This window comes from Cnephaeus nilssonii (genome assembly GCF_951640355.1).
Source record: "Cnephaeus nilssonii genome assembly, chromosome: 23".
Classification (NCBI taxonomy): Eukaryota; Metazoa; Chordata; class Mammalia; order Chiroptera; family Vespertilionidae; genus Cnephaeus; species Cnephaeus nilssonii.
In genome coordinates this window covers 1,069,337-1,096,002 of record NC_137094.1, presented here as the reverse complement: position 1 = coordinate 1,096,002, position 26,666 = coordinate 1,069,337, and the positions used below count along the sequence as shown (strand labels likewise).

The 26,666-nt window shown below is 45.8% G+C and overlaps 1 protein-coding gene and 1 pseudogene across 2 annotated transcripts; one reads left to right on the top strand and one right to left on the bottom strand.

Moving 5' to 3' along the window:
* Nucleotides 1-10,061: 10,061 nt before the first annotated feature.
* On the bottom strand, nt 10,062-13,028 carry LOC307094693 (elongation factor 1-alpha 1-like; annotated as a pseudogene). The gene is made up of 2 exons: nt 13,010-13,028; nt 10,062-11,444 (listed from the first exon to the last, which is right to left on the bottom strand). The product of its transcript is annotated as an elongation factor 1-alpha 1-like (transcript).
* A 3,147-nt stretch (nt 13,029-16,175) lies between these two features.
* On the top strand, nt 16,176-26,308 carry LOC307094692 (protein regulator of cytokinesis 1-like; the record flags this gene model as incomplete). Its single annotated transcript, XM_079763750.1, has 10 exons — nt 16,176-16,304; nt 16,449-16,571; nt 19,178-19,417; nt 19,496-19,666; nt 20,210-20,362; nt 21,668-21,815; nt 22,598-22,734; nt 25,014-25,109; nt 25,985-26,131; nt 26,234-26,308. The coding sequence occupies 10 exons, from the start codon at nt 16,176-16,178 to the stop codon at nt 26,306-26,308; spliced, it is 1,419 nt and encodes a 472-aa protein (XP_079619876.1).
* Nucleotides 26,309-26,666: the final 358 nt, after the last annotated feature.

The following is a 26,666-nucleotide window of genomic DNA, read 5'->3' as shown; positions in this document are numbered from 1 at the left end:
ATGTGAATTCATATTTACAAATGCTGAGGTAGTTTAAGAACCTTAAGTGAGGTTTGAATAGTATTGAGCACTGTCTTGATGCAGTTATTGAATCCAAATTCTAAGAAAAATAAATTGATGCTGGGGAAAAAAAAAGGTTTAGCAATCACTTTTCATCAGTGATTTTTGGTTGCACATTATCCTAGCATGTGGATATCTTATAATTCAACTATTTTGTATTGATGGATACTTAAATCGCAATTTTTACAAATAAATGTCTTTGGACATAAATCTTTGCATCATGCATTGTTCTAAGGTTGATTCCTACAAGTGTAACTACTGAACATTCCCTTTCCAGAGAGTTTTAGTTATTCACTGGAGGCCTGGTGCCTGAAATTTGTGCACAGGTAGGGTCCCTAGGACTGGCCAGTGATTGGGGACCAGTGGAGCCTTTCTTCTCCCCCCTCTCCCCTGCTACCAGCTGCCAACTCAGGCCTTCCTCCGTTCCGCCCCCTATTCGTCAGCGGATGTCATAGTGGGCAGTTGAAATCCTGGTAGGTAGAAATCCCAGGGGACAATTTGCATATTAGCCTTTTATTATATAGGATTTGCCATGCCCACCAAGGGAGCCTCGCCAGCAGAGCACCTCCTCTTACCCTGGGCAGCTCTGACTACTGCTGTCCTTTTAAACCTCTTTGTTAGTTTCATGGAAAAAAAAAAAAGCATTTCCTTATTCACACTTGCTTAATTACAGCTGAAACCACATATTTTCCCCCTGGGTATTGGCCAACTGCAACTTCCAGAAACTATCTCCCTTTGCCCTTCCCATGAAGGAAAAGTAAAGGATGCTTGCTTGCTTGCACTCAGGACCCCATTTTCCTTTCGGAAGAACCTCCACTCTCCCTCTGGGGGGCACGCTTGCACCTTTCCCCTCTCTACCCCCAGGTGCACTGCCTTTACAGTCCTCACTTCTAAGCTCCAAGGGACCCTCATTTACCTCTATGACTTGTTTCCGAAGCCCATTTCTTCTGTGAATTACTTCTTCTTCTACCTCTGTGATTTTCTAAATAAATGTTCTTTTATTAAAAAAAAAAAAAAGTAAACATAAAATAAAATAAAGAAGACCAACCTCATTGGTGCTTTCAACATCCTTTAACTTGTCAGTAGTGTGCCCAACATTTGCCCCATTAATATAGTGGTTTTTAAGCACCACGTTTAAATTTTATTTTATTCTTTGTTGATTAATTTTCCAGTTTTTAGTAAGCTTCAAAAATTTGGGATCCTTACACATATTCCCAGGCCAGTTTGGTAAAGATGCAGAAATAAGACAATTTTGCTGTCATGTCCTTTATGCTGTAGTTCTGAAGCCAACCAGGTCATAGATTCATTGGGTGATGGGCACTCTGAGCATATGCTCAACTTCTAAAACACTGTGTAGCCCAAGCCGGTTTGGCTCAGTGGATAGGGTGTTGGCCTGCGAAGTGAAGGGTTCTGGGTTGATTCCCATCATGGGCACATGCCCTAGTTGCAGACTCCTTCCTGGTTTGGGTCCTGGTTGGGGGCATGAGGGAGGCTACCAATCGATGTGTCTCTCTCACATCAGTGTCTCTCTCTGTCTCTTCCTCTCCCTTCCACTCTCTCTAAAGTTCAATGGAAAAAATATCCTCGAATGAGGATTAAAAAAACACACACACAAAGAGAATTTCAGGAAGGAAATCATGGCCATTAATGAAATCAATTCGTAGAGGACAGAGAGGCCACAAATAGATGCGGTTACAGTTCAAAATTTTTAAAAGGTAAAGGGAGAGGAAGGCCGCTAGAACCAGCAATTAGGAGGGCACTGGTGACTTGTATAGGAGGACCATTTCTGACGTCTGAAACTGCTCTAACAGGGGACACAATCTTTCATTCGGTACTAAAAAAATAAATAAAATAAAAAAAATAAGCTGAAATCTAAACTGCCTCAATTTGAAACAATAACAAACACTTTAAAAAAAAAAACCCTCACTAAGGATATTTTTCCATTGATTTTTAGAGGGAGTGGAACAGAGAGGGAAAGACAGAAAGAAATACCAATGTGTGAGAAACACATTTATTGGTTGCCTCCTGCACATGCCCAGACCAGGGCCCGGGCTGGGAAGGAGCCTGCAACCGAGGTACGTGTCCTTGATGGGAATCAAACCCAGGCTCCTTGCGTCCACTGGCCAACACTCTATCCACTGAGCCAAACCGGCTAGGGCAACAAACACTTTTTTACGTGTAAGGAGTCACAGAATTTTAGAAATGGAAGGGTGCTTACTGACCATCTTTCTGATCCATCTCCTCGTTTTATGGTTCTGGAAACTCCAGTAACAGGGCGAGTTTCCAAGAAGACCCAGAGCAGACCCACAGCCATGACGGTCCAATCCATGGAGCACGTGAAACCCCCCCTCCTCCCGGGAAACTCCCTGTGCTTCACGAGCAAAGATGGAAGAGCTGGTCCAGCAAGAAACACGTAAAATTTAACATAGAAGCTTTATTTACAATGAGACTCAAACACGATGTAGCCAAATATCCTCCTCCTCCATGTCTTCTCAGCATGGGCTGTACTTCATCACCAAAACAGGAAAACATCCTTAGGCAGGGTGACTCCCTCCTCTGATGTGTCCCCTAAATCCCAAACAAGCCCCATTGCCCAGCCCTGAGCAGAGTGGCTGGGGTAACGCAGACACAGCAGCTGTGCCCCCTCCTGCAGCCCCTGGGGAGCATGTCCAGGGGCAGCTTCAGGCTTACACCTCGCTCATGGCCTCCATGACGTGAGCGCTGTTGGTGACTGCTGTCGTCAGAAAAATGAACCTGTACCCTGAGGAGCCAAAAGCACCAGCCAGGTGAGCACGAGCAGATCAGTGCCCCCAACACGGACCACGCTACATAGAACCCCTCCACAGCCTGGGCTGGATCCAAGAACCAGTGCACAGGCCCAGATTGTGTCCCCTGTCAGAGCCACACTCGGGGCACAGCAACTGGCCACGCCCTAGAACTTGCTCCTAACTCTCCAGTCCACAGCAGGTGCTACCCAGAGAGCAGCAGAGAACCTTCCTGAGTGCTGCCCTTTGCAGCCCAGAGCCCGTGATGGACCTGCTGTCACCCTTCCGTTCTTGCTTACCTTTCTCTCTGCCCAGGAACCGCAGGGCTGAGATCTCGGAGAAGGTGCAGCCCCCCAGGAATACCACCAGGATGAGGCGTAGGGACTCCCTGGGAGCCTTGTCGTCCTTGGTTCCCACCTGTGGAGAGCAGACCAGATTTGCTCTTTTTTTTTTTGTTGTTTAATCCTCACATGAGGATATGTTCCCATTGGTTTTTAGGGAGAGGGGAAGAGAGAGGGAAAAACCAAGAAAACCCCACACCAATTGGTTGCCTCCTGCATGTGCCCCAACAGGGTTGGGCTCAGGGAGGAGGCTACAACCCAGGTACCTGCCCTTGACTGGAAACGAATCCGGGACCCTTTGTTCTGTAGGCCACACTCTATCTACTGAGCCAAACTAGCTAGGGCCAGACTCAGCCCTTGCCTGGCATGCTGGCACCAGGGACACATCCAGCCACCTCTGGCCCGCCCGGTCCCGCTTCCAAGACCACGCACCTGTGAAGGCCAGCTCACTGCAGTTGAGCAGTGGCAGCACCTCGTACAGGCCCTCCCAGCACCTGGGTGGTCCTCCTCTCCAGCACTTGGGGGTCTCGAGAGTGAGTTTCAGGTCTAAGACAGGATGGGGTTTATTATTTATTTTTTTAAAATATTTGTATAGATTTCAGAGAGGAAGGGAGAGGGAGAGAGAGATATAAACATCAATGATGAGAGAGAGTCATTGATCGGCTGCCTCCTGCACATCCCCTCCTGGGGATTGAGCCTACAACCCAGGTATGTGCCCTTGACTGGAATCAAACCATGGGACCCTTCAATCCACAGGCCGACACTCTCTAACACTGGGCTAAACCGGCTAGGGCAGTGGTCTGCAAACTGCGGCTCGCGAGCCACATGTGGCTCTTTGGCCCCTTGAGTGTGGCTCTTCCACAAAATACCATGGTCTGGGCGAGTCTATTTTGAAGAAGTGGCATTTGAAGAAGTTTAAGTTTAAAAAATTTGACTCTCAAAAGAAATTTCAATCATTGTACTGTTGATATTTGGCTCTGTTGACTAATGAGTTTGCTGACCACGGGGCTAGGGCAACAGGATGGGGTTTAGGAAAGGAAGGTCTCAGCAGCCCAACCATCCCATTTCTTGCTAGTTAGCAGGGAAGTCAAAACTTGGGACAGTCCAGGGACCAGGAGAAAGTAGAGAGAGTGAGACACGCATGGGAGCGAGGGTCACGTGTTCTCACCTGCTCAATGACGTGGCAGCAGAGGGGCACATAAGCGCCACTGAAGACATACGCCATGTCGCGTGGCACCTTCAGATCGTACTCACCATCCACACGTGGGATCTAGAGGGCAAAGCAAGTGACAGCTCAGCTCTCCAGTCGTTTACAGGGTCAGAGAGAAGTGTCAGGTCCCCAATAATGGTTCTTCCTTCAATTAAAGGGAGAAGCAGCCATGGCCTGAAAAGAAGAGTCCAAACAAGATTCCGGATGCTGGTCAGCACCCACCGATTTTTTAAAATATATATTTTATTGATTTTTTTACAGAGAGGAAGAGAGAGGGACAGAGTTAGAAACATCGATGAGAGAGAAACATTGATCAGCAGCCTCTTACACACCTCCCACTGGGGATGTGCCTGCAACCAAGGTACATGCCCTTAACCGGAATCAAACCTGGGACCTTTCAGTCCACAGGCCGACGCTCTATCCACTGAGCCAAACCAGTCAGGGCTCACAGATTTTCTTGACTGAGTTCCCAGGCTCCCTGAGAAGTGCTGGAGGAAAGGGGCCCTCTAGCCGACACCTCGGTGACGAGGGACATGTCTGTCACTGAAGCAGCACTCAGCCCATCTCTGGCCTTGTCAGTCACTTGTTACACATTTCCTATCAGAATGAATCTGTGTGTCTTAATCTCGTCAGAACGTGCAGCCCATGCTATCACGCTGTAAAAGATAGAATCTTGTTTTTGAATCCTCACCCGAGGATATTTTGCAATTGATTTTTAGAGAGAGTGGCATGGAGGGGAAGAGAGAGAAACATCCATTTGAGAGACACATTGATTGGTTGCCTCTCACCCAATGCCTGACACTGGCCTGGGAGAAGCCTGCAACCAAGGTACGTGCCCTTAACCGGGAATAGAACCTGGGACCCTTCGGTCCGCAGGCTGACCCTCTCACCACTGGACCAAACCAGCTAGGGTGGTAGGATCTTGATAGAAACAAAAGATGCAAAGGTTTTTGTGGACTCAAAACACTCCAAGAACCGAACAGCACCCCCTACTCCCGCTCATCCCTGTTCCACATACCAAATTCAGCATCTTGCACGTGCCCTGATCAGGAATCGAACTGTGACCTCCCAGTTCATAGGTCGAAGCTCAATCATGAGTCACACCAGCTGGGCAATTGGTTGCTTCTTCTCCCCCACCCCATTGGTTGATTCTTGTATGTGCCCTGGCCATGGATCAAACCTGCTAACCTTGGCGTTTGGGGATGATCCTCTAACCAACTGAGCTACCCGGCCAGGGGAGTCTCAACTTTTTACTCCCACATATTTCTGTAGTTCCTGACTCCTGGCCACAGGCTGGCCTAAGAGCTTACACCGCTCATAAGGGACACGTGACATCCTCGGGACCTAGGACACATGGGACCGAGTCCCTTAAAGGAGGGAGCACAGCGAGGCCAATGCCCACATCCCGTGCACTGCAGCACTTCCTGGGGGTGAGGGCTGGGGCACCAATTCGCAAGCTGCTGCTTTAGACTCAGGAAGTGTCAGCCATCGCGACCGTCCTTGCTCTCCATTCTTGAAGTCACTGCACTGAAGGAAGACGGTTCTGGGGTGAAGGGACCAGCGAGGCCTGAGGATGCAGCCGCAGCCCCCTTCATCGCAGTGCAGCCCTTCCCAGCCTTACTGGATCTGCTCCTGGGTTCCGACGTGGTCACGGCCAGCTGGGGGTCCTGACACACCGCCGTGGTGAGGAGTGAGCGTGCCAGGTGGGCAGGTTCAGGTTGGAGCAGATGCCAGTCTGCCCGCTCTCTAGCTGGTGGCTGCAGGCGGAGTGTCCCCTAAAACACCACCTTCGTACACGTTCCTAGGTGCAGAGTAGCTGCCGCAGCACGTAGAGCCCCGACCTCCCAGAAGGCCCCGTGGTTCTCTCTGGAGGCTGGTGCTGGGGGCCTCTGCGCAGGCGCAGACCGTCCCGGCCTCCTGTCAACTGACAGCAGCGCCCGCCCCGTCCAGCTGTGGAGACGCCTGCGCTCAGTAGCTGTGAGGTGCAGTCGGTGGGCATTGGGAAGGCGACCGTTCTCGGGGCGGGTCCTTGACCAGCCGAGTGGGGATTGGCTGGTTAGAAAGAGCCGAGCCCATGCCGAGGGGTGCTCTGTCCGTCCCTAGATGGACATTGTGTGGCTCAGGCTGCTGGCTGGCCAGCTGGACACCCGCCGAGTCAGGCAGCACAGTGACCGCCCCACTGTCCTTTGGGTTGCAGGGACCGGGGAGCTCTGCCGCTGGGATGCTTAAACCGAGGGGAGGGGAGGCCGGGAGTGGAGGGCAGGGCCGAGCCCCTGGCACGGGGAAGGGCCCGACAGAGGAGCCGTCTCTAGAACAGGGTGAGGCACTAGGCTCAGAAGCTATCTTCTTCCCATCTGCCATATATATATATTAGATATATTAGAGGTCCAGTGCATGAAATTAGTGCTTTTTGGTGGTGTTCCTGGGGGGCTGCACCTTCTCTGAGATCTCAGCCCTGCGGTTCCTGGGCAGAGAGAAAGGTGAGCAAGAACGGAAGGGTGACAGCAGATCCATGGACGGGCTCTGGGCTGCAAAGGGTAGCACTCGGGAAGGTTCTCTGCTGCCTTCTCGGTAGAACTTGCTGTGGGCTGGAGAGTTAGGAGCCCAGTTCTAGGGCGTGGCCAGTCGCTGTGCACAGAGCATGGCACCAACAAGTCTGCGCCTGTGCACTGGTTCTTGGATCCAGCCCGGGCTGTGGAGGGGTTCTACGTAGCATGGCCCGTGTTGGGGGCCACTGAACTCCTTGTACTCACCTGGCGGGGGCTTTTGGCTCCTCAGGGTACAGGTTCATTTTTCTGACGACAGCAGTCACCAACAGTGCTCGCCTCATGGAGGCCACGAGTGAGGTGAAAGCCTGAGGCTGCCCCTGGACACGCTCCCCAGGGGCTGCAGGAGGGGGCCCAGCTGCCGAGTCTGTGTTCCTCCAGCCACCCTGCTCAGGGCTGGGCAACGGGACTTGTTTGGGATTTAGGGCAGTGGTCGGCAAGCTCATTAGTCAACAGAGCCAAATATCAACAGTACAACGATTGAAATTTATTTTGAGAACCAAAATTTTTAAACTTAAACTTCTTCTAACACCACTTCTTCAAAATAGACTCTCTCAGACCGTGGTATTTTGTGGACAAGCCACACTCAAGGGGCCAAAGAGCTGCATGTAGCTCGCGAGCCACAGTTTGCCAACGACGGTCCTGTACAAGCGACCAGTGCCCACCTAATTGCTGGTTCTAGTTCTTTTCCTCTTCCTTTACCTTTTAAAAATTGTGAGCTGTAACCAAATCTATTTGTGGCCTCTCTGTGCTCTACGAAATGATTTCATTAGTGGCCATGCTTTCCTTCTTGAAATCCTCTTTGTGTTTTTTTTAATCCTCATTCTAGGATATTTTTTCCATTGATTTTTAGAGAGAGTGGAAGGGACAGGGAAAGACAGAGAGAGACACTGATGTGAGAGAGACACATCGATTGGTAGCCTCCTTCATGCCCCGAACCAGGACTCAAACCAGGAAGGAGTCTGCAACTAACGCATGTGCCCTTGACGGGAATCAAATCCAGAACCCTTCAGTTCTAAGGCTGACACCCTATCCACTGAGCCAAACCGGCTTGGGCTACACAGTGTTTTAGAAGTTGAGCATATGCTCAGAGTGCCCATCATTCAATGAATCCATGACCTGGTTGGCTTCAGAACTACAGCGTAAAGGACATGACAGCAAAATTGTCGTATCTGTGCATCCTTACCAAGCTGGCCTGGGAACATGTGTAAGGATCCCAAATTTTTTAAGCTTTCTAAAAAATTGGCAAATTAATCAACAAAGAATAAAATAAAATTTAAATGTGGTGCCTAAGGACCACTATATTAGTGGGGCAAATGTTAGGCACACTGCTGACAAGTTAAAGGATGTTGAAAGCACCAATGAGGTTGGTCTTCCTTATTTTATTTTATGTTTACTTTTTTTTAAAATAAGAGAACAATTATTTGGAAAATCTCAGAGGTAGAAGTAATTCATAGAAGAAATGGGCTTCAGAAACAAGTCATAGAGGTAAATGAGGGTCCCTTGGAGCTTAGAAGTGAGGACTGTAAAGGCAGTGCACCTGGGGGTAGAGAGGGGAAAGGTGCAGGCATGCCCCCCAGAGGGAGAGTGGAGGTTCTTCCGAAAGGAAAATGGGGTCCTGAGTGCAAGCAAGCAAGCATCCTTTACTTTTCCTTCATGGGAAGGGCAAAGGGAGATAGTTTCTGAAAGTTGCAGTTGGCCAATTCCCAGGGGGAAAATATGTGGTTTCAGTTGTAATTAAGCAAGTGTGAATAAGGAAATGCTTTTTTTTCCATGAAACTAACAAAGAGGTTTAAAAGGACAGCAGTAGTCAAAGCTGCCCAGGGTAAGAGGAGGTGCTCTGCTGGCGAGGCTCCCTTGGTGGGCATGGCAAATCCTATATAATAAAAGGCTAATATGCAAATTGTCCCCTGGCATTTCTACCTACCAGGATTTCAACTGCCCACTATGACATCCGCTGACGAATAGGGGGCGGAACGGAGGAAGGCCTGAGTTGGCAGCTGGTAGCAGGGGAGAGGGGGGAGAAGAAAGGCTCCACTGGTCCCCAATCACTGGCCAGGCCTGTGCACAAATTTCAGGCACCAGGCCTCCAGTGAATAACTAAAACTCTCTGGAAAGGGAATGTTCAGTAGTTACACTTGTAGGAATCAACCTTAGAAAAATGCATGATGCAAAGATTTATGTCCAAAGACATTTATTTGTAAAAATTGCGATTTAAGTATCCATCAATACAAAATAGTTGAATTATGAGATATCCACATGCCAGGATAACGTGCAACCAAAAATCACTGAAGAAAAGTGATTGATAAACCTTTTTTTTCCCCCAGCATCAATTTATTTTTCCTAGAATTTGGATTCAATAATTGCAGCAAGACAGTACTCAATACTATTCAAACGTCACCTAAGGTTCTTAAACTACCTCAGCATTTGTAAATGTGAATTCACATTCCAGTAAAACTGGAAAACTAAAATTTAACATACCAACAAATTTACTCAATATTGATGTAACTACAAAATTTTATGTTAACATGTGGCCTTTACAAACTAGCTTACAAACACAAAGTTACTCTGCTTACCTGTTTTAACCTATTTAGTGTTACACCAACAGACCCCTTTTCCCTTAGCTTTTACCATGAAGAGACAGATGATTCAGTGGGGTGAAAAAATCCCACAAAAACAACTGAAGTTCCCACCCAGAAAAAAAATGTTATCAGAACTATCCAATTGTAAGGTATCAGCAGATATGACACTGGAAATAGGTCCTGGTCAATCCTGAAGTCTTTTACCTAAGTAGTATAACAGAAAGTTACAGTGTTGACCAAAAGAACACACAGGATTCTCATTAAACTTAGTTATTGTAATGGGTCTCAAAATTCTGTGACAGATTTTTGGTCATGTTGTTTCCATTAAAGAGTACTGATTTTAAAAACTAATACTTAAAAACAGCCACACACAGACACAAAGAACCAAATGGTCCACAAAACATTCTCCTTTCCTTCTGGAGGTTTTACAATATATTGTAATCATTAACCATTCTTTTACTATTAAACTTAACTGGCCAATTGAGACAAACAGTTCTGAGAACTTTCTTCCACCACTGATTATGACTGACTGGGGTGGCAGTTGTTGGGAATAATATTCATTTAGCCTTCTGAGCTTTCTGGACAGACTTGGTGATTTTGCCAGCTCCAGCTGCCTTTTGTCCCCTTCTTTCATGACACCCACAGCAACTGTCTGTCTCATGTCACGAACAGCGAAACGGCCCAGAGGAGGATATTCAGAGAGGCTCTCAATACACAGATTCTTGCCAGGTATCATATCAACGATGGCAGCATCACCAGATTTCAAAACCTTGGGGCCATCTTCCAGCTTTTTCCCAGAATGACGATCAATCTTCTCCTTCAGCTCAGCAAATTTGCAAGCAATGTGAGCTGTGTGCCAGTCCAGCACAGGTGCATATCCAGCGCTGACATGGCCTGGGGGTTCAGGATAATCACCTGAGCTGGGAAGCCAGCTGCTTCCATTGGTGGGTCATTTTTGCTGTCACCAGCCACATTGCCACGAACATCTTTGACAGACACGTTCTTGACGTTGAAGCCCACATTGTCCCCAGGAAGAGCTTCACTCAAAGCTTCATGGTGCATTTCAACAGACTTTACTTCAGTTGTGACATTGACTGGAGCAAAGGTGACCACCAGGCCAAGCTTGATGACACCAGTCTCCACTCTGCCCACAGGGACAGTCCCAATACCACCAATTTTGTAGACATCCTGGAGGGGCACATGCAGGGGCTTGTCCGTTGGACGAGTTGGTGGCAGGATGCAATCCAGAGCTTCAAGCAGCGTGGTTCCACTGGCATTGCCATCTTTACGGGTGACCTTCCATCCCTTGAACCAAGGCATATTAGCACTTGGTTACAGCATGTTGTCACCATTCCAACCAGAAATTGGCACAAATGCTACTGTGTCCAGCTTGTAGCCAATTTTCTTAATGTAGGCGCTGACTTCTTTAACAATTTCCTCGTATCTTTTCTGGCTGTAGGGTGGCTCAGTGGAATCCATTTTGTTAACACCAACAATCAGCTGTTTCACACCCAGTGTGTAGGCCAGAAGGGCATGCTCACGGGCCTGTCCATTCTTGGAGATGCCTGCTTGAAATTCACCAACACCAGCAGCAACAATCAGGACAGCACAGTCAGCCTGAGATGTGCCTATAATCATGTTTTTGATGAAGTCTCTGAGCCCTAGGACCCCAATGATGGTTACATAATACTTGCTGGTCTCAAATTTCCACAGGGAGATATCAGTGGTGATACCTGGCTCCCGTTCAACTTTCAGTTTATCCAAGACCCAGGCATACTTGAAGGAGCCCTTCCCCACCTCAGCAGCCTCCTTCTCAAATTTCTCGATGGTTCTTTTGTCGATCCCACCACATTTGTAGATCAGATGGCCAGTAGTGGTAGACTTGCCAGAATCTGTGTGTCCAATGACCACAATGTTGATGTTAGCCTTTTTCTTTCCCACTTGGGTTTGAGTTCATGGTGGTTTTCACGACACCTGTGTTCTGGCAGCAAACCCATTGGGGAAAAGCTGGTAAACCTTTTTGAGACAGTACCCCGGCTCTGTCAAATGGGGATCATATTCACTGAACAGAATTGTGGTGATTAAAGGGGGTCACTGGTCTAGAAAGTTCCTGGCCCTGAGCAGGGTCCCCTGCCCTTTAGGGCACTTTTTCCTACATCTGGGGAATATTGCCACCAAAGATCAGTTCCCAAGCTCGCTGCTCAGATGAGCTAGGGAAGCAAGGGGCCAGGCCTTTCTAGTAACCTGCTCCAACCACACCCACGCGTGTGGGAGGGAAGCCCTTATGCTCAGCACCTGGGCAGTGGGCTCACTATGCTCTTAGCCCCTTCCAGGCAACTGAGTGCATTTGGAATCAAACCTGCACTGAGCCGCTGGGGGCGGGGAGAGGGCGGGATTTCGTGAGGAGCGACAGGATGGTGCACCAATCTCAGGCCTGCTCCACTGTGGTGCTTGCTTGAAAACCCTGGCAGGTGCCTAATGACTCTGGAAGTGGCAGATCCTGTGCTAGCCAGTGGTAGGGGCTGGTTGCAGTGCTGGGTTCCAGTTTCTGGTGAAGTAGGTCATGGACTTCCATCATGAGGAGAGGGTGCGGACTGTGGAGGAGTTAGGGATGCGGGCGGGGGGACGCCCATCCCAGGTGCAGGGCCAGTGGGGCTTCCAGAGGCCCCTCTGGGCTCTGAGCTAGGGTGTCACACTGTCACTTACTAGCCTGTGACTTGGGCCAGCATGGGAATATGTCTTCTCACGTTTAAGATAAAAGTTACACGCCCTCACTGGTTTGGCTCGGCAGATAGATCATCAGCCTGGGGACTGGTCCTGGGTTTGATTTCGGCAAAGGGCACATGCCCAGGTTGCAGGCTCCATCCTCAATGCAGGGCGAGCATTAGGCAGCCTATCAATAATTGTCTCTCTTCATTGATTTTTTTTTCCCTCTCTCTCCCTCTCCCTTCCTCTCTGAAATAAAAACAATATATTATATATATATTTCAAAAAGAAGACATGCATAAGGCTAATTTAAAAAGGTGTACTTAAAAATATGTAAATCAATGAAATGAAAGTTACACATTAATTTTGTGTTAAAGTAAGAAAGTACTCTCCTTGGGGCTCTGAGCCTGATGTTCTGGGCACTTGCTCGGCTCCAAGGAGACATCCGCTGGGCTGCGGGCGACGGGGTGGGCCAGGCCTCAGCGCCCAGCCCCACAAGTCACTCAGGGCACTGCCTGGCTACACTGGAGGGCTCCCCTAGCCTTGAAGGGGCCAGAGCCCCATCTCGCTCTGACAAGCAGTCCCATCCATTGGCCTCACCTGCTGCTGACTGGCGGCAGCAGCAGGTGTGGCCAATGGATGGGACTGCTTGGTCCCAGGAAGCCCCAAACTACCTGTGTCTCACCAGGTGCTTCTCACACCCTCTTTTCTTCCTTCCCTGCCTCCCTAGCCCCTGCACTAGGTGGGCAGCCCCCTAAGGGGCACAGTAAGGCAGGCAGGAGGGGTTTGAGACCCCTACCTACGCTGCCTGCTTCCATTGTAGGCCTTAAGTTTCCCCTTTTCTCACATGGGGCGCTACTCACAAGGAACTAGGCTTGCCCACTCCCACCCCCTCCTCCTCCCCAGATAGGTTCGGGATCCTGTACAAATCTCCATCCTTTCCCATTTCAGTATTTTTGTTTCTTACTGGAAGGATAGGAGAATTACAGGCCTCATACTTAAAGTTTAAGAAGTAATCCTGCATAGTGGACTAAATTCCAGCTCGTGCATAAAGGATATTCTTGACTGGAAAAGGCCTAACCTCGTTTTGGAATGACCTATAACAAACCTTCAGTCAGTTTCAAGATTAGGTTCCTCTTGTGTGGTTCCTTTAAAACCATTATTTTCCCAATTAGTATCTGAATAATTTACTTCTAAATACATTCCATCCTTCTGGAAAAGGATATGTGGCCATCCTTGATTCCGAGAAAATCTCAGCTGCTTTATCTGTGAAGTGACCCATTCTTTATATCACTGCTTCACTAATAAACTCACTTTCACTTAAAAAGAAAAAAGAAAATATAGCCCTATCAGATGAACTGGGGCAGATTTAACTAATAAAAATATACAGGGTGTCCCCAAAAAATGTATACACACTTTGAATAATTAATTTCAATGGGTTAAATTTGAAAAGAAAAAAACAACAATTGAGCTAGCAGCTGTTAAAGTATGTGTACATTTTTTGGGACATCCTGTATATTGCCCCATAACATGCCTTAACTGGAAGAGAACTGGTTCTGATTTATCTCTCCCTACCATTTGTATAGAAGATTTACTCCAAGGGAGAGTGCTTCTTAATTGAGGAGGGTTTAAGATCAGATAAAGTAGCCCCAGTATCTTCAAGGGCCTTAGTGATTTCCTCTTTTACAGTGATTTCAATTTTTTTGAAAGTATTAATAAGGAGAAGGGGAGCCCTAGTTTGTTTGGCTCAGGGGATAGAGCATTGACCTTGGGACTGAAGGGTCCCGGGTTTGATTCCAGTCAAGGGCACATGCCCGGGTTGTGGGCTTGATCCCCATTAGGGGTCATGCAGGAGGTAGCAGATAAATGATTCTCTCTCATCATTGATGATTTTCCCTCTCTGAAATTAATGAAAATATATTTTTGAAAAAATAAGAAAGGGAAATAACCTCTCATAGTCCTTGGAGCCACCTTATATTTGCTTTTGTTTATTTTTCTAAATCCTATTTTAGTTTTCTACAACCCTACTTTTTGTGTTTTTTGTTTGTTTTTTGTTAATCCTCCCGCAAGGATATTTTTCTATTGATTTTTTTTGAGAGAGTGAAAGAGAGAGGGAAAGACAGAGAGAAATATTGATGTGAGAGAAATATATCAAGTGGTTGCCTCCCGCACCAGTTCCAACCAGGGCTCAGGCCTGGGAGGAGCCTGCAACTGAGGTTCATGCCCTTGACCGGAATCAAACACGGGACCCTTTTGGTCTGCAGGCCAATGCTCTATCCATTGAGTCAAACTGGCTAGGGCTCCATTGATTTTTAGAGCAGTGGAAGAGCGGTTGGAGAGGGAAAGGAAGAGGAAGGAAGAGAGAGAGAGAGAGAGAGAGAGAGAGAGAGAGAGAGAGAGAGAGAGAGAGGAGGGGAGAGGGAGGAAAACATTGATGTGAAAGAGAAAAATCAATTGGTTGCCTCCTGTTCACACCCTGACCAGGGCCAGGGATCCAGCCTTCAACCTAGGTATATACTAGATGTACCGGTTAATTATGCGGATTTTGTAATCAAAGAAAACACGATAATTTCAAGAGAAACATCAAAAGTGCTTTATTCAAAGTAATGTACATCACTAGCTACACATTTCCCCCATCTTTCAGGTAATTTGTGGATACCGTCCCAACAGACCTTTTCTTGTTTTGAAGCAGACTATTCAGAGACCAAATTTTCCACTTATTTGTATGTTTTGAAGTGCTTCTCAGAAAGTACGTGTGCCCTTGATCGGAACAAGTGGTCATCTGAAGGAGCAAGGTCTGCCGAATATGGCGGGTGGGTTAATACTTCCCAGGCAATATCTTTTAACATGTCTTTAACTGGTGTTGAAGTGTGTGTTGGGACGTCATCATGAAGCAAAATTACTATGTCGTGTCTTCTTGCCCATTCTGGTGGTTTTATGATCAAAACGTGGTTCAAATTGATCATTTGTTGTCTGGAGGGATCAGTATTAACCGGTTTTCACCTGGTGTTAGAAGCTCATATACACCACACTTTCCTGATCCCACCAAACGCAGAGCATTGTCTTCTTTCCAAAGCTATTTGGCCTTGCATTCAATATTGATGGTTGACCTGGATCAATCCATGATTTTGTGCATTTGGGGTTCTCAAAATAAATCCACATTTCATTGCCAGTCACAATTTGATGCAAAAAAGACTTTCTTTGATGCTGTTTAAGCAACATTTCACTGATGACTTTTCGGTTTTACATTTGTCTTTCGTTCAGTTGATGTGGCACCCATTTTCTTTCCTTTAAAATCTTTCCCATTGCTTGTAAATGATCGGAAATTGTTTGCTGAGCAACGTTTAATCTTTTTTCAAGTTGTTTTTGAGTTTGACATGCACCTTTCTTCAATAATGCTTGTAATTGTTGGTCTTCAACCTTTTTCGGTAAACCAGGATAGTCTTTGTTTTTCACATTGGAATAATCACTTTTAAAGCATTTAAACCAGCCTTCACAAGTATCTTGAGATGGAGCATGATCACCATAAGCTTCCTGAAGTATTCAGCAGCAGTTTTCTTCGAAATAAAGTAATGAATTAAAACTTCCCACAAATGCTCTTTTTTTTTTTGGCACAAAATTTGAGATTTCTAAGCATAAAAATATCTATGATGTTAACACCTTCAGAAAATGTGACATATGAAGTTTTGAAGCTTGTTGTCAATACAACAAAATAGCATACATATCAAATTGCATATATATCAACATATCTGCAACTCCATCTATTGAAGAAAAAAAAATCTGCATTATTAACGACTATACCTAGTGCCCTTGACTAGGAATCAAGGGGAATTGAACACGAGGCTCTTTGGTCTGTGGTGCAATGCTCTAACCACTGACCAAACCAGCCAGCGCTGTGAAAACTTCTCTTAGTGTGTCAGAGGCAGTGGCTCATGCAGCTGATTTCTCTTTTGCTTTCCAGTAAGATGCTTGAGGAGGAGTCCACATTATATCTCCAAAAAGCCCTGAGTCACCTTCGGGAAATATGGGAATTCATTGGGATTCCTGAGGAACAGCGGTTACAAAGAATTCAGGATGTACATACACATATCAAGGTGAGTTTAGTGCTGGTATCTTTGCTGGAGGACATGGGTATTAAAATTTTGAAATTATTGGTGTTTTGGTGTTATTTGTTGTTTGGTTTTGTTGTTTTTTTCCCTTAGTTCCAAACTTTTATTGGGCTGTTTTCTCTCTGGTAGGACCTACTGGATAAAATGATTGCTGAAGAGGAAAGTCTGAAAGAAAGGCTCATTAAAAGCATAGGCAACTATCAAAAAGAGTTGGCTGTCTTGTGCAGCGAGTTGCGTGTTGAGCCATTTCAGGTATACAGGGTCTGGGCTCCTGTTTGAGTCTGAGATTGAGGCAGCAGCTTTGTCTTGGGGCTGAGTGGAGGGTTTCGGTGTCAGGGTGGTCCTGGACACGAGAAGTGGGGGAAATGTGCTGCCTAGCCAACCAGTTCCAGCAGTCATTTTTACTGATGTAAAGAATTGCCCTGTTGAGAGGTGAAGCAATTAATTTATTTTTTTGAGAATTTTTTTTATTAAAGCTGGGGACAGCAAAACAAGGTAGGGCTTGGGATAGAAGAAATAGGAGAGAGTCTCGTTGGAGCTGTATTGGGAAGTCAGGGAAAAAGGGGCCATGGAGACAGGTTCAAGGGGTTGGCCCAGGACAAGACCCTGTGCATTGCTCCCCTGATTGTGAGTCTCCTGGGGACTCTTTTTTTTTTAAATAAATCTTTATTGTTCAGATTATCACAGATGTTCCTCCCCCCCCATAGCTCCCCTCCACCTGACTCCCCACCCCACCCCATGTCCTTACCCCCCACCACTGTCTTCATCCATAGGTGTAAGATTTTTGTCCATTCTCTTCCTGCACCCCTCAGACCCCCTTCCCCCTGATAATTGTCCGTCCCCTCCCTTTCTATGTCCCTAATTCTATTATATTCACCCATCCATTCTGTTCTTCAGATTTTTTATTCAATTGATTTTTAGATTCACTTATTGGTAGATATGTATTTGATGTCTTTTTGTTGTTCATAATTTTTACCTTTACATTTTTTTTCTTCTTCCTCTTCTTAAATAATACACTTCAGCATTTCATGTAATCCTGGTTTGCTGGTGATTAACTCCTTTAGCTTTTTCTTGTCTGTGAAGCTCTTCGTCTGACCTTCAATTCTGAATGATAGCTTTGCTGGATAGAGTAATCTTGGTTATAGGTTCTTGCTGTTCATCACTTTGAATATTTCTTGCCACTCCCGTCTGGCCTGCATAGTTTCTGTTGAGAAATCAGCTGACAGTCGTATGGGTACTCCCTTGTAGGTAACTAACTGTTTTTCTCTTGCTGCTTTCAAGATTCTCTCTTTGTCTTTTGCCCTTGGCATTTTAATTATGATGTGTCTTGGTGTGGTCCTCTTTGGATTCCTCTTGTTTGGGGTTCTGTGCGCTTCCTGAACTTGTAAGTCTATTTCTTTCACCAGGTGGGGGAAGTTTTCTGTCATTATTTCTTGAAATAGGTTTTCAGTATCTTGCTCTCTCTCTTTTTCTGGCACCCCAAAAATTCGGATGTTGGTACGCTTGAAGCCGTCCCAGAGGCTCCTTACACTATCTTCACACTTTTGGATTCTTCTTTCTTTCTGCCTCTCTGGTTGGGTGTTTTTTGCTTCCTCATATTTCAGATCTTTGGTATGACTCTTCGGGTACAGTGATCTACAGTTGAGTTTCTGTATATTCTTTATTTCAGACAGTGTATGCATAATTTCTGACTGGTCCTTTTCCATATTTTTGGTATTCTCATTAAGGTCCTTGAAGGTCTCTTCAAGTTTCTCAGCGGTTTTTAGAAGATTCTTGAGTAACCTTATAAATGTGGTTCTGAACACTGTGTCATCCAGTAGTTTACTTTACTCTATCTCTTCTATTCGTGACATACTTTGGTGTCTCCAGATTTTGGCTGCCTCCCTGTGTTGATGGAGTGGCTTTGTGTGGTCAGTGACCTATAGGGGCTGGTAGCTCAGCTTCCCAATCACCCTAGGTGGTCACTCTTGGTACACCCCTTTGTGGGCTGAGTGGAAAGTCTTGGTGTAGTTAAAAGCCTTGATTGCTGTTGGTACACTGGGAGGAATTGACCTCCAGGCCAATTGGCTGTGAGGACCTGCTATGTCTATAATGGAAGCACTGCTGCGCTGGAGACACGCTTGTGGTACAGGGCTTGTTTGAGTGGGGCTTTGGTGCTCACTGAGTCTGCCTCCCGAATGTGTCACTTATGGATGTGTGGAGTTGAAATCTGATGCCTCACACTGACCACTAGGTGCATTGGCTTCTGGATCTCCAATGGGGTGAAGTTCAGCTGCTGTCTGAGGCTACCCTGCAGAAGCTACAGTGGCCCTCGCCTCCCTGCTTGGAGCTTGGAGGCCTTGGAGCTGTCTGTACCTGGTTGCAAGTTTACAAGTTTAAACTGCAATAGAGAAGGCCATTAATATGCAAAATCCAATGCTAGAAGCTTGGGTTTATTTATAGATTGTGTGGGGCGGAGTCTCAGGGCGTCACTAGGCTAGGGTGTGGCAAACAGCAATGGCTGGCAGTGAGCCGCCTCCAACCAAGTCCCAGCAGTCTCACGCTCTTGGGGACTCTTAGAGTTTCAGAGATGCCTCCTGAGGGAGAGAGGCGTGGGCATGCTCCCAGGAGGGACAGCTTGCCAGAGGTGAATCAGCTAATGAATGTCGCAGTGCTTTAGTCTAAAACACTCCCTCTTGCTATCAGTCTGTGAGGCATATACTACAACTTTTTTCATTTTTAACTCTCAGGAAAAGTTAGGCAGAGATGATACTGTGCCATGAACTGATTTAGTTGTAAGTTGTCCTACTCTTTTGTTGGCCTAGTCTTCCTTTGAGGAAATTCACTTGGAACTTGTAACAATGGTATAGCCTCTTCTACAACAGGAAGGAGAGCCGACGACCATCTTTCAGCAAGAACTAGACTTGCGCACTGAGGTGGAGCTGAGACGCAAACAGAAAGAGGAGAGGAAACGTGAACTGAAACTACTTAGAGAACAAGATCAAGAACTGTGTGAAGTGCTTGGCATGCCACACTATAACATTGACAGCGACTCCGTTCCCAGCCTTGAAGAGCTGAACCAGTTCAGACAACATTTGGAAACTTTGAGGGAAACAAAGGTATACTCCTTGCCTCCATACTTCCTAAAAGTCAGTTTGACTTTCCTGTGAGTGTCTTCTGATCATTTGATTTTACAGGCATCTCGGCATGAGGAGTTTGTCAACATAAAAAGACAGATCATAATGTGTATGGAAGAATTAGATCACACCCCGGATACAAGCTTCGAAAGAGATGTGGTGTGTGAAGATGAAGATGCCTTTTGTTTGTCTTTGGAAAATATTGCAGCACTACACAAGTTGCTACTGCAGGTAATGTCTATTCGGAATATGGCCTGGGAACTCATCTTCAGAGTATCCAGCAATTTGAAAAAAAGGGACAGTTTTTTCTCTGCAGTGTGTTTTAGGGCCCAATGTAGGTTAAGAGAATGAGGGAGGATGAATATATTATGATATACAACCATGATTTTTTTAAACAAAAATCTTAATTTATATGTAGCTCTAAGAACATGAAATTGAAATGATGGATGAAATAATAGTCAATGAATTAGTGTTTAATTGAAAAAAATTTAATCTTTATTGTTGAGATTATTACAGATGTCCCTCTTTTTTCCCCCCTATTACCCTCCTCCACCGGAAAAAATTTTTATTTCAAAATGGGAATCCTAATACTTGGGGTCTGAGATCCTGCTATAAATGACACACAGTTTGTGTTCAGAAGTTATGAAAACACACCTCTTCACAATCTTATAACAGTACTTACTCTGCATCGGGTCCAGATACTTCTTTGTGGGAAGCCAGAGGGCTAGCCTCTGCTGCTGCCTTTGCCATAACCACTGTCTTTCCTTGCCACAGCTGGAAGTGCGTAAATCACAAAACGAAGAAGTGTGTGAGGGGCTGCGTGCTCAGATCCGGAAGCTCTGGGACAGACTGCAAATACCAGAAGAAGAGAGAGAAGCTGTTGTGGCCATGGTTATGACTGGGTCGAAGGCCAAAGTTCAGAAAGCGGTAGGAACCCCATAGGATGCTGGGTCCGTAGTCTCTACAGGCATTTTTATATCTGATCTCATGACTATACCAACTTCTGCCTTGATAAAGTCGTTTTTTGTTGGTGTGAATCCTCACCCAAGGATATTTTCTCCATTGATTTTTAGAGAGTAGAAGGGAGGGAGAGAAACATTGATGTGACAGAGACACATGAATTAGTTGCCTTTCACATGCACCCTGACAGACTGGGGATCAAACCAGCAACCCAGGTACCTGCCCTTGACCAGGAGTCAAATCTGAGACCCTTTGGTGCACAGGCTAATGCTCTAACCTAACCACAATGGCCAGGGCGAGCAAGTCTATTTTAAAGCAAGCATCAGAAAAAGGTGGCAGTAACCCACTTATCTTTTATCTTTCCTGTACCTTTCTTAGTTTTCTGGCTCCTTTGATAGCATTGTTAAAATGTCAACTTACCTCTGATTTTGTGCTATAATTTTATTTTAAAAAAGGAAATTTTAAAAATATATTTTATTAATTTTTTAGAGAGGATGGGAGAGGGAGAGCAAGAGTTAGAAACATGGATGAGAGAGTAATATCAATCACCTGCCTCCTGCACAACCCCACCAGGGATGTGCCCACAACCAATGTACATACATGCCCTTGACCAAATCGAACCTGGGAACCTTGAGTCCGCAGGCCGACACTCTATCCACTGAGCCAAACTGGTTAGGCAAGAAGGGGAAATTTTTGCCCTATCCAGTTTCTCCCAGTAGATAGAGCATCAGCCTGCGAATCAAAGGGTCCCAGTTTGATTCTGGTCAAGGGCATGTACCTTGGTTGCAGGCTCCTCCTCGACCCAGGTCCTCTTGGGGCTCATGCAGGAGACAACCAATCTATGTTTTTCTCTCACATCGATGTTTCTCTCTTCCTTTCACTATCCCTAAAAAAAAAAAAAAAAAGGTAAAATATCGTTGGCCCTAGCCGGATTGGCTCGGTGGATAGAGGGTCGGCCTGTGAATTGAAGGGTCCCCAGGTTCAATTCAGGTCAAGGGCAGATGCCAAGGTAGAGGGCTTGATCCAAGGTTACGGGCTGGATCTCTAGTAGGGGGCGTGTAGGAGGCAGCCAGTCAATAATTATCTCTCATCATTGATGTTTCTGTCTCTCTTTTCCTCTCCCTTCCTCTCTGCAATCAATAAGAATATATTTTAAAAACATATCCTTGTGTGAGGAATAACAAAAATAAATTAATAAAAATGGAAAATTTTTGCAAAGCTCTGTGAATGTAAAAGTATAACAAGCATCTTTACCAGATATCTGTATTTCAGCTGCAATTAGAAGTGGATCGCTTGGAGGAACTGAAAATGCAAAACATAAAGAAATTGATTGAGGCGACACGAGTGGAGCTGGCTAAGTGCTGGGACCAGTGTTTGTACAGCCAGGAGCAGAGACAAGCTTTTGCTGCTTACTATGATGGTTAGTAAAGGAGCACTGGCCTTTATGTGGCCTGCACTTGTAAAGATGTGCAGATGTTCACCAGAAAGTGTTTCCTCTGCTGAACAGATAAAACTGCCTTTTCAAGCCTTTCACCATGAGTTGCCATTCCTGTATCAGTGAGCATTTGCAGGTGTTACTGGGAAATAAGGGATGTTTTGATTTCTGAAACAGCTTATCACTATACTAGCTGTGAAGCTCAAGTTTATCAGCACTTGCTCACTCTATGCCAGGTGCAATGGCAAACTCTTAATAATATCTCAATCTCATGTCAAGAGATGAGAACACAAGGTGAATAAATGTTGATCAACTTGAACCAGAGGCAGAGCGGGTAAAGGGCAGAGCTCATATTTAAGGCCACAGATTCTGACCCCACAGCCCAGCAGAATTCTAGTCTGACCTGAACTGAGTATAAAGATGAGGCTATCTGCTAAATTCCACATTGGGGACATTTTCTGTGACCCAACACACTCTCGAGAAGGGTAGAAACAAAGGATATGAAAGAAAGCTAAGAGAAGGTGAGAGATGACACAGAGGTTTGCGAATCTTAGTCATTTTAGTCCACACTTTAGGTCCTTACTCCCCAATCCCTCCAAGCTGATGGTAGCAAACCAGATTTTTATTATCCACAACGTATACTTATTCATGTAATGTTTTTACTATCGTGAAGAATAATCTAGTTCCAGTTTAGGGAATGAGGGTTTAGAAAGTAAGATGTTAAACACTAGAGGAATTTTTTAAACTCCTGGGCTTCTAACTTGCAGAGGACTACACAGCAAGTCTGCTCCAGGTCCATGATGATGAGGTTTTGCGGTTACAAAACTACTATGAGGTTCGCAAAGAACTCTTTGAAGGTGTGCAGAAGTGGAAAGAAACCTGGAGGCTTTTCTTGGCGTTTGAGGTACTGCCCTCATTTTCCTCTGTTTTCCTAAGACGACAATGAAGTATTAAGAAAGCATGTCCTTGCCCTGGCCAGTTTGGCTCAGTGGATAGAGCATCAGCCTACAGACTAAAGGGTCCCAAGTTCAGTTGTGGTCAAGGGCACTTACCTATCAATCTGTGCAGGCAAGTCCTGGTCCTGGTCAGGGAGCATCAGGGAGACAACCAGTTGATGTGAGAGAGACATCTATGGATGGTTTCTCTCTGCATCTCCCTCTCCCTTCCCCTATCTCTAAAAATGGAACAATATCCTTGGGTGAGGATTAAAAAAATAAAAAGGAGGAAAGAAAGCATGTGCTTTATAGAGCCAGTCTCCTTTTCTCTTTACTGAGTTTCTAATACCAGTGTCTTCATCACTGAGTCTCTAGCTTACTACTGACCCATCTGTATTTGTGAGGCTCATGCACAGGAACATATAAGAGAAAAGCCCTGAACAAATGGCTTCATGAAGGTAGAAGTTTCTGGCATAAAGGAAGTCCAGAGGGGGCCAGCGCAGGGCAGGTGCGGCAGTTCCACAGTCAGTGGGGTCCCAGGCTTCTCCAGCTCATGGACCTTAACCTCAGGTTCAGGTTGGCCCTCGAGCTCCCACCACAGCCCTCAGGCACCATGTGGAGGAAGGGACACAGAAGGCACTGTCCCGACAGCCCCTCTGAGGGCTCTCCCAGCTCTCCTCCCAGCATCTCTCGCATATGCCATGCTGGCGAGGCTGGCGGTCCTGCTGCCACAGAGGAATTCGGTTCTGTTACTGAGGAGAGAGAGAAGAATGGATATTGGGCCAGGCAAGCATTGTTTTCTCTTCCAACTTTTGCTGTTTTCTTAGAAAATTGCCTGGGTGTTAGTGCACATTTGTATGCTGAATTCTGTTTCTTCTGATCAACATAGCACAGGCAGGTTTCCTCAGAGCATTTCAGAGCTCAGGGCTGGGACTAGGAGGAGGCATAGTGGACACAAAATTCAAGCAGCCTTGCTCTCAGGTTCATGCTGACCCTAATGGGTCCTGAAGGGAGTCCTGAGTTCAACTTCACGTTTACAGGTGGGAAACTAGGACCCAGAATTGGGGAGAACTGTGTGAGACCTTACAGCTGGTTAAGGACAGGTTTCCCCATCCGCAGTGACCCCTGACTTCTGCTTGAAACCAAGAAGGAGGAGGAATAGCTGTCAGTAAAGAGCCAAATAAGTAACCCTTGTTGACATGCAGGTGTTTAAGAAAAAATAAGAGACTAACTCCCATCCCTTTTAGGAATTGTATATAGGCCATCACCGATCAAGCAGGCTGGGAGGGAAATGGAATTTCTTCACAAGCTTAGCAAATTGTCAGGATTGTTCCTTACTTTTCTGATGACCTGCCCATAACTTTGAGTGTACACATCTAATTTCTATTTCTAAATTATATGCTCATACTACTGCTCTAGTATACTGTATGCATGATAGAATTAAAAAAGAAAAAACACAGAAAAAAAGAATCCTAACATACTATATTTTTTTGTCCATTTTGTGAGGGTCAATTCAATGAAAACCAGATTGTCTGTGACCCTTAACCTTGCATATTTAAGCTGCTTTGTCTCAGGCTGAAAGAGAGTGGACAAGTAGGGGTGCCCAGAAGACTCTGAGTGTGGACCTCTCCCTTGTCCCTCCACACAGCTCATTTCCTGTAGGTGACGTAATCTTTTGACTTCTGAACCAAGGAAGGGAGCCAGTGGCATGGTGCGGTAATATCGCAGCCTGTCTTTTAGCTGACAAAGGAAGCACTGGTTTTCCTGCACCAAGTGGATGTGCTCACACCCAGCTCCCCTGCCTTAGGACCCTCCCTTCCTCACTGCTGAGAGGCAGTGGGAATGCAAACCTCACAGACTCTTTAACCTGTTAACTGCCACGCGTTTAAAACAGAAACCATCCGCACACGCCACGATATTTTGAATTTAATTTAAAAAGTCAATTTGCAATGAATATTATAAAAGTAAGTACATTACTCTCAATTCGGGTGTTATTGAATATTTTAAGCTGAAAATTATCACAAAAAAGTGATTTTAGAGTTGGTCAGGGCTTCCAATTAGGGAAAAAATGTTTTCTTACAGATGTGTGTGGTGTGCGGGAAAGGTCTGCCGCTTGTGTCTACAGATGCTTATGGTGTACAATGGGTTAATAATGTACATCCGGGTATGACAGCAAGGAGTCCTAGCAGAAGTGATTAATCTGATTGCCTGTCCCAGGGTTTACTCTGATTAAAATGTATTTTCACAGAGAAAAGTTTCAGATCCAAGTAGATTTACAAATCGTGGAGCAAATCTTCTAAAAGAGGAAAAGCAGCGAGCCAGGCTCCAAAAAACACTTTCTAAGGTAATAGTGTTAATAGTTTTGGTGCTTGACAACAAAATACCTCACTTTTTGTGGATTCTTTGCTTTGAATCATTTGCCCCAAGCTGTCTTCTCTTTCAAAGGTTAGGCAAGGATAAGTAACAGTGGGCCTTACTGGCATAAGTAGCTGTATGTCAAGGTGTATTCGTTTCCTAGCACAGCCATAACATAATACCACAGACTGGGCAGCCTGAACAAAGACATGTATTTTCTCACAACTCTGGGGGCTGGAAGTCTGAGGTCAAGGACTAGGCAGGGCTGGTTTCTTCCGAGACGTGTAGGTGGTTGTCTTCTCCCTGTCTTCACACGTCAAATAAAACCACATTCCTGGAAACTGGAGGTTTGACTTCAACATATGAATGGGTTGGGGAGGGGGCACACTTCAGCCCATAACACAGAGCAAGCTCGTTATCTTGAGCAAGTTCTGTGGGCTTAAGTATATTCTCTATTTTAATAATAATAATAGTATTTACTGAATGAAGAGCCAGGTATTATTTCAAAGTGCTTTCCATTTTTGCAGATGAAGAAGCAGGGCACTGAGAACTTAAGAAACTTGCCCACTTTTCACGGCTCACAGGAGGAAGATCCCAGGCCTGACCCAGTTGGTGCTGACCTCACTGCACACCATCCTCTCACTTTCAGCACCAAAACCAGTAGCAATGCTGGGCCTGTGTGTTGGGAACACACCATCCCTCGCCTTTGATTTCAGCTACTCTGACATTTCCCCAAGTCAGCCCCCCTGAGTCAGCCTAGTGATGCTCTGGGGAAGGAGTAATCATTTTGGGGGGGGAATAATTTCCTTCAGGCTTCACACCAAAGGTTTGAAGTAAATAACACTTGCTTGTGTCTGGTCTCAGGTGGAAGAGGAATTGAAGGCCCAGATTGAAATGTGGGAACAGAAACACACAACAGTGTTTTTGGTCAATGGGCAGAAATTCCCGGAGTATGTGACTGAGCAGTGGGAGATGCATCGGTTAGAGAAAGAGCGAGCCAAGCAGGAAAGGGTACGTGGACCCAGTTTGGGAAGAGGAAAAGGGTGGCCATGGGAGCAGCCCAGACCTGCTCTCTCCCTGGGTGTGTCACTGTTGCTTCTAACTGTCACACAGCAACTGAAGAATAAGGAGCAGACAGAGACAGAGATGCTGCATGGCGGTACTTCCAGACCACCCAAGAAGCAGTGAGGAATGACTCCCACCACCCCGGGCAAAGTGCGCAAGGTAAGGAGGCTCCATGGCCCACTAGTGATGAGGGCGTGTGGAGGGCAGGGCCAAGCCGTCTCTTGCCATGTGTCCTGCAGAGATTGTCCTGCAGGGATGGGGAAGGCTTTTGGAGACTTTCAGTTGAGTCCATTTGAGATTGGAGCATTATTTCTCTTCTCCTACTCATACTTTACAATATATAAAAACCATTTTAAAAGCACCTGTACCATAATTCCAAGAAGACTACTAAAACTATTTGGTGTTTTTCTTGCTTTTTTAAGAAAATATTTTTTTTTATTGATTTCAGAGAGGAAGGGAGAGGGAGAGAGAGATAGGAACA